The 16,225-nt window shown below is 42.0% G+C and overlaps 1 protein-coding gene across 1 annotated transcript in view; it reads right to left on the bottom strand.

Annotated features, from left to right (window-relative positions):
* Window positions 1-6,328: 6,328 nt before the first annotated feature.
* LOC311143939 (discoidin, CUB and LCCL domain-containing protein 2-like) overlaps window positions 6,329-16,225 on the bottom strand; it is a 41,837-nt gene continuing 31,940 nt past the window's right edge. The window contains exons 6-13 of the mRNA XM_084179834.1: window positions 16,137-16,177; window positions 15,627-15,967; window positions 14,145-14,292; window positions 8,738-8,863; window positions 8,554-8,647; window positions 8,144-8,193; window positions 7,936-8,070; window positions 6,329-7,416 (exon numbers count right to left, since the gene is read on the bottom strand). Of these exons, the coding sequence (XP_084035960.1) occupies window positions 6,998-7,416; window positions 7,936-8,070; window positions 8,144-8,193; window positions 8,554-8,647; window positions 8,738-8,863; window positions 14,145-14,292; window positions 15,627-15,967; window positions 16,137-16,177 (1,354 nt within the window). The 3' untranslated portion in view covers window positions 6,329-6,997. The remainder of the gene's footprint in view (window positions 7,417-7,935; window positions 8,071-8,143; window positions 8,194-8,553; window positions 8,648-8,737; window positions 8,864-14,144; window positions 14,293-15,626; window positions 15,968-16,136; window positions 16,178-16,225) is intronic.

Below are 16,225 nucleotides of genomic sequence, written 5' to 3'. Positions count from 1 at the left end.
TTTTTCTTCACTCTAGATCATATGAATGTGTAGAAGTTTTTTAAAAACATTACTTTTTAAAAATGCTTTATTTCTCCTTGTACAATCTGTGGTCATAGAAACGCACATAGTGACCAGGGAACACACGGACCTAGGGCCAGCCTTACCTACTGAAGTCCTAACCTTTAACCTAAAGTTCAACTGGTCCAGGTTCAGATTTGAGTTCAAGACGGGGAGTGACCAGACTAATGAGCTCCACTGACTACAGACATGACTAATCAAACACAGATACAGTACACTTACAGGGACAGTCGTACAGACATAGCTAGCCGCACACAGATACTCTCTTTAGGACAGCCATACGAAGACAGACACTCCGATACACAGACACAGCTACTCACACAAAGATACTACGGAAAGCCATTACAGACACATTGATGAGACATAAGTCATACAGTAGAGACAGTCAATGTCCAAGAAATAAACAGAGACAGCAATTCACATACACGGATACACACACATATTGGAATTTGAGGTGTTTCTGTAAATATTAACTTCTGCATGCTGATTGGTCACTAGTGATAATGTTTGCTCACCGTCTCTTCTCGCCATAGCGTCTTTGTCAGGATCCGTACCATACACACACCTGACGTGGTAACCTAGACTACTCCAGTGTGTTTGGCTAGAGAGGACCATCTTCCTCTAGCACACACAGAAGTCCTACAACCTCTGGATTCTGTGGGAATGGTTGGCTAAATGATGCATAATATTAAAACACAAGGCACCGTTTAGTCTCACTGACATACAGGTCCTTGCAAAAGTATTCATCCCCCTTGGCGTTTTTCCTATTTTGTTGCATTACAACCTGTAATTTAAATAGATTTTTATTTGGATTTCATGTAATGGGCATACACAAAATATTCCAAATTGGTGAAGTGAAATGAAAAAAATAACTTGTTTCAAAAAATTCAAAAAATAAATAACGGAAAAGTGGTGCATGCATATGTATTCACCCCCTTTGCTATGAAGCCCCTAAATAAGATCTGGTGCAACCAATTACAGTTGAAGTCGGAAGTTTACATACACCTTAGCCAAATATATTTAAACTTAGTTTTTCACAATTCCTGACATTTAATCCTAGTAAAAATTCCCTGTCTTACTTTGCTTCGAAGTTAGATCTCCTCTCTAACAGATATTTTAATCTCTGTCACATGAAACCGCTCGCATGTGCAATGCCCTTTTGACAACAGTGTTTTCCCACAAATTGAATTATGGAACGAACATTCGCGCTAGTCTACTGCCTTGTACACATTGCGCACTTTTAATGCGAAGAAATAATAGTTTATCAACATTTTAAGCTAAACGTTCTCATCTGTTGCGTCAGCCTCATTGCTTTTTTAACGTTGTTTTTATGTAGCCTAGGCCTACTGGTTGGATGGATTTGGCTCTATCATCCCACAACTGTCCCAGAGTCTGTTTGGAATAGGCTATTTATTTCTCGACAAGCTGACCAATAGAAGAGGTAGCCTAATCTTTTCTACTATAGTAGATTGACAGGCTAGTAATTTTGCTGTTTGTTACTCCTCTTGTTGGCTGAGGAAAAGTAAATGTGGACAGTTATTATACAGTTGAAGTCGGAAGTTTACATACACCTTAGCCAAATACATTTAAACTCAGTTTTTTACAATTCCTGACATTTAATCCTAATAAAAATTCCCTGTCTTAGGTCAGTTAGGATCACCACTTTATTTTAAGAATGTGAAATGTCAGAATAATAGTAGAGGGAATTATTTATTTCAGCTTTTATTTCTTTCATCACATTCCCAGTGGGTCAGAAGTTTACATACACTCAATTAGTATTTGGTAGCATTGCCTTTAAATTGTTTAACTTGGGTCAAACGTTTCGTGTAGCCTTCCACAAGCTTCCCACAATAAGTTGGGTGAATTTTGGCCCATTCCTCCTGACAGAGCTGAGTCAGGTTTGTAGGCCTCCTTGCTCGCACATGCTTTTTCAGTTCTGCCCACACATTTTCTATAGGATTCAGATCAGGGCTTTGTGATGGCCCCTCCAATACCTTGACTTTGTTGTCCTTAAGCCAGTTTGCCACAACTTTGAAGTATGCTTGGGGTCATTGTCAATTTTGAAGACCCATTTGCGACCAAGTTTTAACTTCCTGACTGATGTCTTAAGATGTTGCTTCAATATATCCACATAATTTTCCTTCCTCATGATACCATCTATTTTGTGAAGTGCACCAGTCCCTCCTGCAGCAAAGCACCCCCACAGCATGATGCTGCCACCCCCGTGCTTCACGGTTGGGATGGTGTTCTTCGGCTTGCAAGCAACCCCCTTTTTCCTCCAAACATAACGATGGCCAAACAGTTCTATTTTTGTTTCATCAGACCAGAGGATATTTCTCCAAAAAGTACGATCTTTGTCCCCATGTGCAGTTGCAAACCGTAGTCTGGCTTTTTTATGGCGGTTTTGGAGCAGTGGCTTCTTCCTTGCTGAGCGGCCTTTCAGGTTATGTCGATATAGGACTCGTTTTACTGTGGATATAGATACTTTTGTACCTGTTTCCTCCAGCATCTTCACAAGGTCCTTTGCTGTTGTTCTGGGATTGATTTGCACTTTTCGCACCAAAGTACGTTCATCTCTAGGAGACAGATCCGTCTCCTTCCTGAGCGGTATGATGGCTGCGTGGTCCCATGGTGTTTATACTTGCGCACTATTGTTTGTACAGATGAACGTGGTACCTTCAGGCATTTGGAAATTGCTCCCAATGATGAACCAGACTTGTGGAGGTCTACAATTAATTTTTCTGAGGTCTTGGCTGATTTCATTTGATTTTCCAATGATGTCCAGCAAAGATTTTCAAAACACATTTTTATGCATTTGACACAGAAATGTATCATGATGTCATTTCCTTGCAATTTCAAAGCAAAGGCTTTCAAATGAACACAACCATGAACCAATTGGTTAAACACAGCCACCAGGTGTGCACACACACTGGTGCTTATTTGTAGAGACACCAATCAGGTTTAAGCACTATAAAAAGGCAACAGATAAGTTCACCTGTCTTCAAAAAAAATGGACGGTGTCAGAGGAAGAGGGAGAGGAAGACCTGGAGGAGGGGTAGGACATGCTCAAAGAAGACAACCAAATCTGTGTAACGAAATTCGTGCTACAATTGTGGACCATGTAATAAACCACGGACTACCACTGAGGGAGGCTGGACTGAGAGTACAGCCTAACCTAAGCAGGTACACGGTGGCATCAATAGTTCGGACATTTCGTCAAGAGCACAGGTGAGAAACGTATCTTCTGTCAACAGAAAATCCATAGCTTACTGCATGTACTATATCAACAGTTTTGGTATCTATTCCTGTATCATTTTACAGTAAGCTACATGTATTTTGTTTGGCCAACATAGGATTGAACGTTGAGAACACCAAGGAGGGAGGGGCCCCATATTCACACAGGAGCAAGAGAGAGAGATCATTAACCTTGTTTTGGCCAATAATGCAATCAGACTTAGAGATATTCAAGCCCATATTGTCAATGATCACCAAATGTTCAATAATGTCCAACAGGTCTCTCTGTCCACAATAGCCCGTATCCTTAAAAAACATCAAGTTCTGATTAAACAACTATAAAGTGCCATTTGAAAGAAATTCAGACAGGGTGAAAGGCCTGCGGCGTGAATATGTGGTGGTACGTTTTGTTCACTGACTGTAGTATTGTGTACTGCACACATAACCTTTTTACTGTACATGTCATTTTACTGTATAGCAGTCCTACAGTAAATTGATCTACACAATGTGATCTTTTGCTGTATTTCAGAGAGTTTTGCAAATGGATGCGGAGGAAGTCCCGCATTAGTTTATATACATTGATGAGGCTGGATTTAACCTGACAACAGTGAGAAGAAGGGGAAGAAACATAATTGGCCACAGGGCTATTGTCAATGTACCAGGGCAACGTGGGGGTAACATTACCCTTTGTGCTGCCATTACACAGAATGAGGTCCTCCACCGCCATGCCAACTTGGGTCCTTACAACACTGACCTCATTCTTACATCTTTAGACAGATTACACAATATTATCACAGCAGCAAACCAAAGGGACCAGATGCAATACATTGTCGTCTGGGACAATGTAGCTTTCCATCGTTCTGAACTGGTCCAAAACTGGTTTCATCAACACCCACAATTTACAGTTCAAAACCTTCCACCATACTCCCCCTTCCTAAACCCCATCGAGGAGTTATTCTCAGCATGGCGGTGGAAGGTTTATGATCTCCGGCCCTATGTCCAGATGGCCCTCATTCAAGCTATGGTGGAAGCATGTGATCAAATTGAAGCAGCATCCATACAAGGGTGGATTCGTCACTCCAAAATATTCTTCCCACGTTGCCTTGCAAATGAAAATATAGCCTGTGATGTTGACGAAGCCCTGTGGCCAGATCCAGCTAGGCGGAGAGATGTTTAGGTTGTTTTTCTTTTTTAGTCGGTACTGAACTGGATATGTAATTTATGTTACAGTATTACTGTAAGCTTACAGTACAATGGTACGTTCAGTAATACTGTATGAAAACTGGAAAATGTTTTGTTATGAATGTTTTGGTGAAATGTTCAGTATTGACTGACTTGAGTACATGAAAATAAATACATATTTTCATTAGTCTGCACAATTGGTGTCATGTGGTGTTGGTGAATTTATTTTTACACTTTCTCTGTGTAAATGCTAAAAGTGTTTTAGGTTGAGCACTGGAGTGTTTAACTGATTCAAACAGAATCAGACCATATGATGGTTGGGTTCATGTTATGACAACAAAATAAGGTTTTTATAAGACATTGTATAGTTTTGACAAAAGTGTTCCATTTTGCAAATTATCTGAGGTGTTGTGCTACTTTGGTGTAGTGTTGTGCTAATTGTGTGAAGGGGTTTGAAAAACCGGGCCCTGTTTTCAAAATTGTGCTTAAGCAATTGAAAAAAACTGTAAATCCATTATTAAATAATGGAAAGAATATAGCACCACAACAAACCTGCCAAGAGAGGGCCGCCCACCAAAACTCACGGACCAGGCAAGGAGGGCATTAATCAGAGAGGCAACAAAGAGACCAAAGATAACCCTGAAGGAGCTGCAAAGCTCCACAGCGGAGATTGGAGTATCTGTCCATAGGACCACTTTAAGCCATCCACTCCACAGAGCTGGGCTTTACGGAAGAGTGGCCAGAAACAAGCCATTGCTTAAAGAAAAAAATAAGCAAACACGTTTGGTGTTCGGCAAAAGGCATGTGGGAGGCTCCCCAAACATATGGAAGAAGGTACTCTGGTCAGATGAGACTAACATTGAGCTTTTTGGCCATCAAGGAAAACACCATGTCTGGACAAACCCAACACCTCTCATCACCCCGAGAACACCATCCCCACAGTGAAGCATGGTGGTGGCAGCATCATGCTGTGGGGATGTTTTTCATCAGCAGGGACTGGAAAACTGGTCAGAATTGAATGAATGATGGATGGCGCTAAATACAGGGAAATTCTTGAAGGAAACCTTTTTCAGTCTTCCAGAGATTTGAGACTGTGACGGAGGTTAACCTTCCAGCAGGCCAAGCAACACTTGAGTGGTTTAAGGGGAAACATTGAAATGTCTTGGAATGGCCTAGTCAAAGCCCAGATCTCAATCTAATTGAGAATCTGTGGTATGACTTAAAGATTGCTGTACACCAGCAGAACCCGTCCAACTTGATGGAGATAGAGCAGTTTTTCCTTGAAGAATGGGCAAAAATCCCAGTGGCTAGATGTGCCAAGCTTATAGAGACATACTCCAACAGACTTGCAGCTGTAATGGGGGGTGAATAGTTATGCACGCTCAAGTTCTGTTTTTTTGTCTTATTTCACACCCCAAAAAGTTTTTTGCATCTTCAAAATGGTAGACATGTTGTGTAAATCAAATGATACAAACCCCCAAAAAATCAATTTTAATTTAGGAAAATAGGAAAAATGCCGGGGGGGGGGGGTGAATACTTTCGCAAGCCACAGTACTGTAGAGACAGCCCTTCTGTTGGGCAGCTCCTCTAGGTTCACCATGAGGGCAGATTCTTCCTCTTCAAGTCACTGGTCCTAATCTGTCAGTGTGTGAATCCAATCGGGCAAATACAAATGGCACCTAAACGAGGTGTCCATGACAACAACAGTGTAACCATGAAAACAGTGCAACCATAATTCTTTGAAGCCGATTCATCACCGCTTTCCATAGTGGTTGGGATTATTATTATTTTTTTAAGTGAGAGTATGTCGTTTTCAGCAGGAATTATAAAAATAATTTTTCTGAAACTTCAACAGGTTTTTGGTGTGGATTTCACTCTAGCTTTATGTATAAGGTGATTGGTTAAACTCAAACATTTTGACAGGTCTGATATTGAGATCTAGAAGCTGAAATAGTACAAGCCTCCAATCAAAGCGTACCGTAGTAAAACTGAGGAAGCTCCTCTTTAGACATAAGTGACCTTTGGCCTTTATGCAGAGAACACTTCAGTGGTAGAAACATTGACTTTCTATAGAAGGCAACCACTTCAGAGAACCTATTGTTTTGAGAATTATTTCACTTTTAGATTGACACGAAACGAACTAATATATATACTCAGTTTGACAAAACATCAAATGAAGAGACACACAGAGGGGACATAGCCTGGCTGAAACAGTAGAGCTCTCCATCTCTCCTTGTTTCTGCTCTCTTTCTGTTCTCTCTCTCATGTAGACATTCATCTTTGTGGTTTCAGTGATAGGACTGGTATGGTACTATGCTAGCACTCTCCGGCCATGCACGTACAGGTAGACACACATATACTGAGTCCTCTGTAGACACGCTCACATACAGACATCTCCAAAGGGAACTAACTTTAAGGTAGTGTTCTTTACAGGTTACTCTCTCCATCATCCCCCTCTCTCTGTCCATTGGGGGGGGTTTATGGTTACGGCCTTGTCAATCACAGTCCTCACTCCACCTCTTCAGCTCTGCCCCACTGGCTTCTGAGAGTTGCTCTGAGGCACCTGATAGGCTAAATCCTCAGTGGGCGTGGCCTGTCCTGTACTCTTGGGCGTGTCGTACATTGACTTCCCCGATTGCCCGCTGTCTGTTCGTGCGAGAAGGGAGGCGGGGCCACGGCCCATGAAGCTGGAGACTGTGGTTGGCTGGTTCAGTGCGGAGCTCCCTGATAGGTGGCTTGCAATGTCAATCATGATGGGCGTGGCGTACTCGACGCCGGAGGCGGGCAGGGGTTCAGCGTAGGCGTGGTAGATGTCTGTTGCCATGGGAGCATCGTACAGGTCAGGGTCCATGTAGCCAGGGTCATAGCCTTCCTCTGGCTTGAAGGTTGACCTCTGACCTAGTGATGTCACCACACCGCTGACCAGGGGCTGTGCATACTCTAATGGAAGAGATGAAGAGGGTGTGTTCCACATACAAACACTCAGTTCACACTGTGTGTGTCTGTGTATCCGTGTACATCGTGTGTGTGTGGCCGTATCCGAATACCCATACTTGCGATCTAAATAGTAGGCATTTTAAGTATGCAAAAATAGAAAGGTTTATAGTATGTGAAATTTCGAGGACGCTTTAAATGCCAGGACATTTTGGCCTTTCTTCTAGTAGAATTCGCTGCACACTTTTGAGGAAGAGAATAGTCTTCTCAGACTCACGTGTGTTTGACAATCAGCTGAGGAGATAAGGGGATGTGCTGTACCCAAGTCAACGAAAAGCAGGAATCAACACAATTGTGCATTAGATTACACATTCTCAGGAGACTTGTATGTTTATTTGTTGTTTACTGCGTTAGTTTTTACTAAACAGAACTTTCTAAATAGTATATAGTACAATTATTATACAGTATTTATTTTTAGTAAGTAGTAGGCATGACAAATTTGGGACCGCCTGTGTGTGTGTGTACCTGCAGGTTCAGTCTGTAGTCTGGGGGTGTTCCCTCTCACTCTGAGCCGGCCCACCTCACTGCTGCTGTAGCGGACTGACTCCTCCCCCTCCGCTATCTTGGACGGCAGGAACTGCTTCATACTCTTCCACCAGTCTGGACAGAGACACACACAATAAACATCTAAACACACACACACACACACACACACACAGAGTGTTGTGTTTACCTGTACGGTCCCAGTGAGACAGGTCATAAGCTCCCTCTGAACTCTTCTTCCTGAGGAGAGAAGGAAATGTAACATGCTGACCACGCCGCGAGCGTTGCAAAATAAATGGCCTTGTGCATTTCAGGTAAAATTACAACCCAATGTTTATATCCCAGGACAAATTAGCTAGCTAAATGTCCATGAATGTTTCATGTTTTTGACCTGTCCCCAAATTAATATAGTTGGTTCAGAGTTCGTTTTGATACTTCAACCTGCGTGTCCTGATCGCGTCTGGTGTGATTGGACAAAATCAACATGAGCGCAATGGCCCACGCACGTGCCCGGTCTAGTCAGCATGTAAGTGTCATAGTTTGTTGGGAGCTACTGAGTGGATGTCTATTTAGTTGTTACTAGTTATAGTTCATCCTCACCTGTTCTTCCAGTGCCAGGCACAGACAATGGTCAAGATGAGGGCGGTCAGAATCATGACCAACACTGGCACCAACACTGTTGCCAACGCCACGTCTACGACCACAACACAACCAGTGTGAACCAACCACAATCAACAACACATCAACTAGACACTAACTCTTTTCCCTCTCTCCTCTTGCTCACCGTTGCTGGTGCGTGGAGGCATGGTGGTGTTTCTGATGTCGGGGGTGTGGGTGGTCCGGCCGTACATTGGGGGGGTGTCCGTGGCCACTGGGGGAGGCCGAGGGGGGTGGTATATCCGGGGCCTCGCTGTCCAATGGGAAAAGAGACAGAACGGTTAGGATCACTCTACTCCAATAGAGTAGACTAGTCTTTATTATGTATTTTGCGGCACGAGGTAAAACACAATGAACACATGATAATAAATATACACCAAATACAAATAGAAAACTAACAGTATACACAGCAATATATACACAGCTTGTTGAGGAAGATGATAGCAGCTGGGATGAAGGACAGTTTACACCTGTTAGTTTTAAACTTAGGGAGCCTTTATCTACGCTCTGAGGGAAGCATCGTATATTCATCGAACAGGGGATGCTGGGAGTCCTTCAAAATGGATGGCTCCTTGCGTATTACTAGTGTCTGACACAGGTGAGAAATGTCAGTTAAGTTCATACCAATGATCCTGCTACTTAGTTTAACAATGTTACCCAGCCTGTTCTTACGCTTTAAGTTTATATTGCCAAAACAGCAGATCATATTGAATGTTAAAATGGATTCAATATACGATCTGTAAAAGATGGTCATCAGCATCCTATCCACCCTGAAACTGCTGTGTTTCCTCAGGAAGAACAGGCGCTGATTTCCCTTTGCACAGATAGCATCCACATTGGCCTCAATAGGATCCCTCAATACCAATAGCTACGTTGCCATCCAATGGCGAAGGTGCATAAAAATGTCGGAATTCAGATATGACGTCATTGTTTTAGCACTATCCAGAGTTTTTAAACTACAGCGCACGACATGGTTCAATGCACCTATAAATCAGCACAATCACATTTTGGCGATCACAATTGCCGGCGTCTTAGAGCTAAAATTGGGATGTATACTGTACTGATGACGATTTTAAAAAACAGTAACGGAGAGCAATATTCTAAAATCCGCATAAAGAAAATAGGCGCATTTTCAAATCGAATTTTATTTGTCACAGATTTTATTTATTTAGCAGATGTTATAGCGGGTGTAGCGAAATGCTTGTGCTTCTAGCTCCGACAGTGCAGTAATATCTAACAATTTCACTACATATACCCAATACACACAAAAAAGTAAGGAATGGGATTTAAGAATATATACATATATGGACAAGCAATGACAGAGCGGCATGGACTAAGATACAGTAGAATATTATAGAATAGAATGCAGTATATACATATGAGATGAGTAGCGCAAGATATGTAAACATTATTAAAGTGACTAGTGTTCCATTCCTTAAAGTGGCCAGTGATTTCAATAGGCAGCCTTTTCCCACCAGTGGTGTGTTTCCTCCAAACTGACTTGTTGCAGATAAAGATCAGTGTGTGATGATGTAGTGCACACACTTAAGTTTTCATGTACCGAATAAAAATGTAAAGTTCAATGTGTTTCCATCGCATTTTCAACTCTAGCAATAGTTTTTCACAAAAGCTGTTGCGTTAAATAGCTACATGTGCCTACTCTGGTCTTGGTACATGCACTCTAGCCAACAGCTCGTAGATACAGTGTGGGTAGGCTGTGAGGGTAGGCTAGTCTACATGATGAGATTATTATGGATAAGAGCCAGAATATTCGTATTTGTCAAACAGCAGTCAAGCAGAGGGCTGTGGCGGTCACAACATTTCGTCAGCCGGTGATTGTCAACCAAATAACTGTCGGTCTCACGGTAATTGACCATTAATTAACATAAACACATTCAGCATCCCCTGGCTTCCACACACAGCCTACAAGCCATTTTAAAAAGTATAATAAATCCATTTAATATAGCCTACACCTTCACAATAAATCCATTATTTATTTTAGACAGGTCTAAAGAAGCATGATATGAAGAAAATGTAGTCTATTTCAGAAGAACAGAATAGCATACTCTGAGTTGTCCTTATGTTAGGTCCTGATGTGGCTATGCCAAATGGCTGTGGGCTACACTTGTTCATTTAGCAGACAAGATTTGCTTATTTTTACATTTTACATTTTAGTCATTTAGCAGACGCTCTTATCCAGAGCATGTATTTTTTTTTTTTTTTTTTTTATACTTGTAATTCCGTGACATTATTTTATATTATTGTATAGTATGAAGTATACAATTGAACAAAGAATAAAATATAAATATCTTCTCCAAACGATTTGAGGGAGTGTGCACATGTTGCTATTCTGTGTTGAGCGGTTAACAAAGAAATAGGTACTCCTACAGTTGATGTCAGAAGTTTACATACACCTTAGCCAAATACATTTAAACTCAGTTTTTCACAATTCCTGACATTTAATCCTAGTAAAAATTCCCTGTCTTAGGTCAGTTAGGATCACCACTTTATTTTAAGAATGTGAAATGTCAGAATAATAGTAGAGAGAATGATTTATTTCAGCTTTTATTTCTTTCATCACATTCCCAGTGGGTCTGAAGTTTACATACACTCAATTAGTATTTGGTAGCATTGCCTTTAAATTGTTTAACTTGGGTCAAATGTTTCAGGTAGCCTTCCACAAGCTTCCCACAATAAGTTGGGTGAATTTTGGCCCATTCCTCCTGACAGAGCTGGTGTACAGTGGGGGAAAAAAGTATTTAGTCAGCCACCAATTGTGCAAGTTCTCCCACTTAAAAAGATGAGAGAGGCCTGTAATTTTCATCATAGGTACACGTCAACTATGACAGACAAAATGAGAAAAAAAAATCCAGAAAATCACATTGTAGGATTTTTAATGACTTTATTTGCAAATTATGGTGGAAAATAAGTATTTGGTCAATAACAAAAGTTTCTCAATACTTTGTTATATACCCTTTGTTGGCAATGACACAGGTCAAACGTTTTCTGTAAGTCTTCACAAGGTTTTCACACACTGTTGCTGGTATTTTGGCCCATTCCTCCATGCAGATCTCCTCTAGAGCAGTGATGTTTTGGGGCTGTCGCTGGGCAACACAGACTTTCAACTCCCTCCAAAGATTTTCTATGGGGTTGAGATCTGGAGACTGGCTAGGCCACTACAGGACCATGAAATGCTTCTTACGAAGCCACTCCTTCGTTGCCCGGGCGGTGTGTTTGGGATCATTGTCATGCTGAAAGACCCAGCCACGTTTCATCTTCAATGCCCTTGCTGATGGAAGGAGGTTTTCACTCAAAATCTCACGATACATGGCCCCATTCATTCTTTCCTTTACACGGATCAGTCGTCCTGGTCCCTTTGCAGAAAAACAGCCCCAAAGCATGATGTTTCCACCCCCATGCTTCACAGTAGGTATGGTGTTCTTTGGATGCAACTCAGCATTCTTTGTCCTCCAAACACGACGAGTTGAGTTTTTACCAAAAAGTTTCAATTTTGGTTAAATCTGACCATATGACATTCTCCCAATCCTCTTCTGGATCATCCAAATGCACTCTAGCAAACTTCAGACGGGCCTGGACATGTACTGGCTTAAGCAGGGGGACACGTCTGGCACTGCAGGATTTGAGTCCCTGGCGCGGCGTAGTGTGTTACTGATGGTAGGCTTTGTTACTTTGGTCCCAGCTCTCTGCAGGTCATTCACTAGGTCCCCCCGTGTGGTTCTGGGATTTTTGCTCACCGTTCTTGTGATCATTTTGACCCCACGGGGTGAGATCTTGCGTGGAGCCCCAGATCGAGGGAGATTACCAGTGGTCTTGTATGTCTTCCATTTCCTAATAATTGCTCCCACAGTTGATTTCTTCAAACCAAGCTGCTTACCTATTGCAGATTCAGTCTTCCCAGCCTGGTGCAGGTCTACAATTTTGTTTCTGGTGTCCTTTGACAGCTCTTTGGTCTTGGCCATAGTGGAGTTTGGAGTGTGACTGTTTGAGGTTGTGGACAGGTGTCGTTTATACTGATAACAAGTTCAAACAGGTGCCATTAATACAGGTAACGAGTGGAGGACAGAGGAGCCTCTTAAAGAAGAAGTTACAGGTCTGTGAGAGCCAGAAATCTTGCTTGTTTGTAGCTGACCAAATACTTATTTTCCAGCATAATTTGCAAATAAATTCATAAAAAATCCTACAATGTGATTTTCTGGATTTTTTTAGTTGACGTGTACCTATGATGAAAATTACAGGCCTCTCTCATCTTTTTAAGTGGGAGAACTTGCACAATTGGTGGCTGACTAAATACTTTTTTTACCCACTGTAGGCCTATGGGCTAGGCTACATGAGGTGTGCCACTATGATTCGAAAAAGTCGCATTGTTTCTTATGCTGGGCATCATTCACAAGTGATAATATATAATAAGTGATAGGCTAAAATTGTCCCCCATCAGACTATTCTTGATATAATCTTGTCTTTACATGTACTAAATAATATATGTGTGACATTTGTTTTGATTTAGAATGGACCATTATCATGCACCTATATCGAAACAGGGGCAGCGGGTAAAAATACATGTCATCTATGCACTTAAAATAGCGAATGGAGGACACTTTTCCCCGTGGTTTATTTTCATGCCAGCCAGGTAGGCTATACTCCTGTTGTAAAGAGAAGCAGTGTGCTTAATATTAGGAAAGTTGAGAAGTAAATATAGTAGGCCTAGCCTATAGAAAGCTGATGGGATCCTCCTCTTTTTAATAGAGGCCATCACTCTGTTTTCTCACGCAATTGCATAGCTTATAGAAATGTTGCGCAACATGAGCTCAGGAAGTGTTTGATTAGATTTTCGAAAACATTTGCATTGATGTCAGAGTGATTAGAGGGACAATAGAGTGCTGAGTGCCAGGCAGTTAGCACGTTTGGTAGGCTACTAATGACCAGCAGCAGCATCAGAGCTTGGAGAAGCCTAATTACCGTGACTAAACGGTCATGTGGAATTTGACTGCCTTCATGACTCGTGACCGCCAGTGTGGCGGTAATAAGGTCACTGCTACAGCCCTAGTCAAGCATCGATCATCATGTCACCAGAATAAGACACTCGATATTTATTGGAAAGGAGCGTCAAGATCAGCATGCACTTTCACCACCCTGTGAAGTTCATAAGTGAGTCGTAGTGGGCGGACCACACACCATATCAATGCGTGACTCCAAGTTTATTTCGATATGATGGTTATTATATCAATATTTGTGCATAAAGGCATTTCCACCACCATTTCTCACATAATTCATTTTACAGACACAAAAAGATCCCACCATGTCGAACGAACAAATTAACTGTCGGCATTTATAAAATTGTACCGAAACTTCCGGCTCCTATCACAGCTGTCGTGAATTTTTTTCATAAGGTATGACTTTACTCGCATAAAAACTGTATGGAAACGTGGTTAGTGACACACAATGATAAAATAATTGAAATTCACTGATTGGCTACAAAGTCAAAACATCTGCATCTGATTGGCTGGTTTGGTTACCTTGATGGAACTGGCATCCGAGCAGCTCAAACTTGAGGGCAATTCGCTGGTGCCACTGGGTGGGGCTTATCCTCACATACCGCGCCTCGATTGGTGGGATGAAGTTATTGCGCACCTCCTGGTGATAATTGGTGTTCCCTTGAAAAATCTATCAGGAAACACAAACAGAGACAGTCTTCTGTAGCAATAGCTAATGGGGATCTTAATAAAATAATAATAATACACTGAAGCTATGTTTCCAAATTATTTCTCATGTTATCTTGCCTGTGCCTACTGCCAACAGGCCTACTGTATTGTTAATTGTATGTATGGTGTATAACAAATGTTTGATTGCTGCCTTCTTGGGACAGGTCTCTCTTGTAAAATAGATGTTCAATCTCAATGGCATCACTAGTATAAGTAAGGGTTAAAAGCCCTGATTACAGAGCCTGACTAACACAAGGACTCAATCAATCTCCATCCATCTGACTGAGTCTGACTGAACACAGCACTTAACAACCACAGTCAGCTCTCATGTTTCCTGCCATAAACAACCACAATCAATCACTGTTGCCATAGAAACAAATGACTCCACCTTGCACTCCCCTCCTCTAGTCTAAAGAGGCTTTCTCTCTCCTTAAAAAGGTAATGAACAGTCAAATCAATTTCAATCGTTTTTCATGAAATTTGATATTTGAAGGAAACCAGATCAATGTATGATGACCTAAGTATGAAAAATGACTTGCTTCTACATTGATAAAGTTTAATCATAAAGTTACTGGTCCCCTCCCCCATGTCAAACACTTGGATTCATTATTAAGGGGACATCACCTTAACTCTAATTTTAATCCACCAATGTTAACATGATATTCTCTAACCTAATTTAAATAAGTACAGCGTTGTAATCACGTCGGAGAAGGCGTTTGCAAAGGGGCGTGATTTATATAGCTAGAAAGATACTCTACTGGTGCCTAAATGTAACTGTAGGGTGTCAGCAAATATAATTAAAAGCTTACCCTATTCATCTATGGCAAGATACTTATATGTTTCCCCTTTCATCTGTGTCTGGTGTTAGCTAGTTACTGGCTAGCTAGGGCTTCAGCCAGCATGGAACCAAAGGGGGGTAAGGGTCTTTCAAAACTCCCACGCATTTGTCAAGTCAACACATCCGTCAGTGCTGCTGTGAACCGCATCACAAGAGACATGCCAAATGGGACATGTATAAAATAAAAATTATATCATTGATGCAATTTCAATGTTGTTCCAGTTGCTTTGTGTATCACCAAATTAGCTTGAGATGATTTTACTGCAACACTGCTCACTGCATCCAAGTTGCTTGACATAGGCGTTGCAAAGATCTGTCAGTCAAGGTAAGCTCATGAATATAAGCTCCCCGCCCACTCTGCCTGTCTTTTCAAACTTCCTGGTAGTTAGCCATGAGAGAAAAAGTAGTTTTCAGAATGACTGTTCAGGACCTTTAAGGTTATTGATGAGAGGCATCACCTTGTCCTGAGTAGCATCTGCCTCCCGATAGACGTTCCAGTGCTGTCCGTCATTGCTGTAGAGGACCCGATAGGCTGACACGTAGAACTGGTACTCCAGGAGGGAGGAGCCTGTAGTGGTGATGCCTGTGATCCTCTGCTCCTTCTTCAGGTCCACCTGTATCCACTGCTGCTGGTTGCTGTGAGCCGACGCCCAGGGAAGCCTCGCCCCATTTAGGCGGGCCCCAGACGGGCTCCACTCGCTGGGTTGGCCAATCACGTCACTCCATTCCCACACCGAGGAAGCAAAGAGCTGGGAGTCCCTAACAACGCCCGACTCTAGACCTAGTGTCCCATAGCAACCTGAGAGAGAGAGAAACTGTGAGTCTGTATTGAAGTGGGAGGACACATGGCTGTTTTAGGAGATTGTAGAAGTGATTGTGGTGGCAGGTGTAGTTGAAAAGTTTACAGAAGCATGTGTGGCTGTGGTGGTATCATGGTCTGTTTTTGTATTGTAGCTTATTGAACTCACCACTGGTCTTGAAAGTGAAGAGGCTGTTGGACAAGGGACCACTGGAGAGAGCGGGAGAGAGAGATAGACATAATGATGGAGAGAGATGG

This window comes from Coregonus lavaretus (assembly GCF_964263955.1).
Source record: "Coregonus lavaretus genome assembly, chromosome: 16".
Taxonomy (NCBI): domain Eukaryota; kingdom Metazoa; phylum Chordata; class Actinopteri; order Salmoniformes; family Salmonidae; genus Coregonus; species Coregonus lavaretus.
The sequence above is the reverse complement of the archived record's forward strand: the minus strand, read 5'-3'. Positions and strand labels throughout refer to the sequence as shown.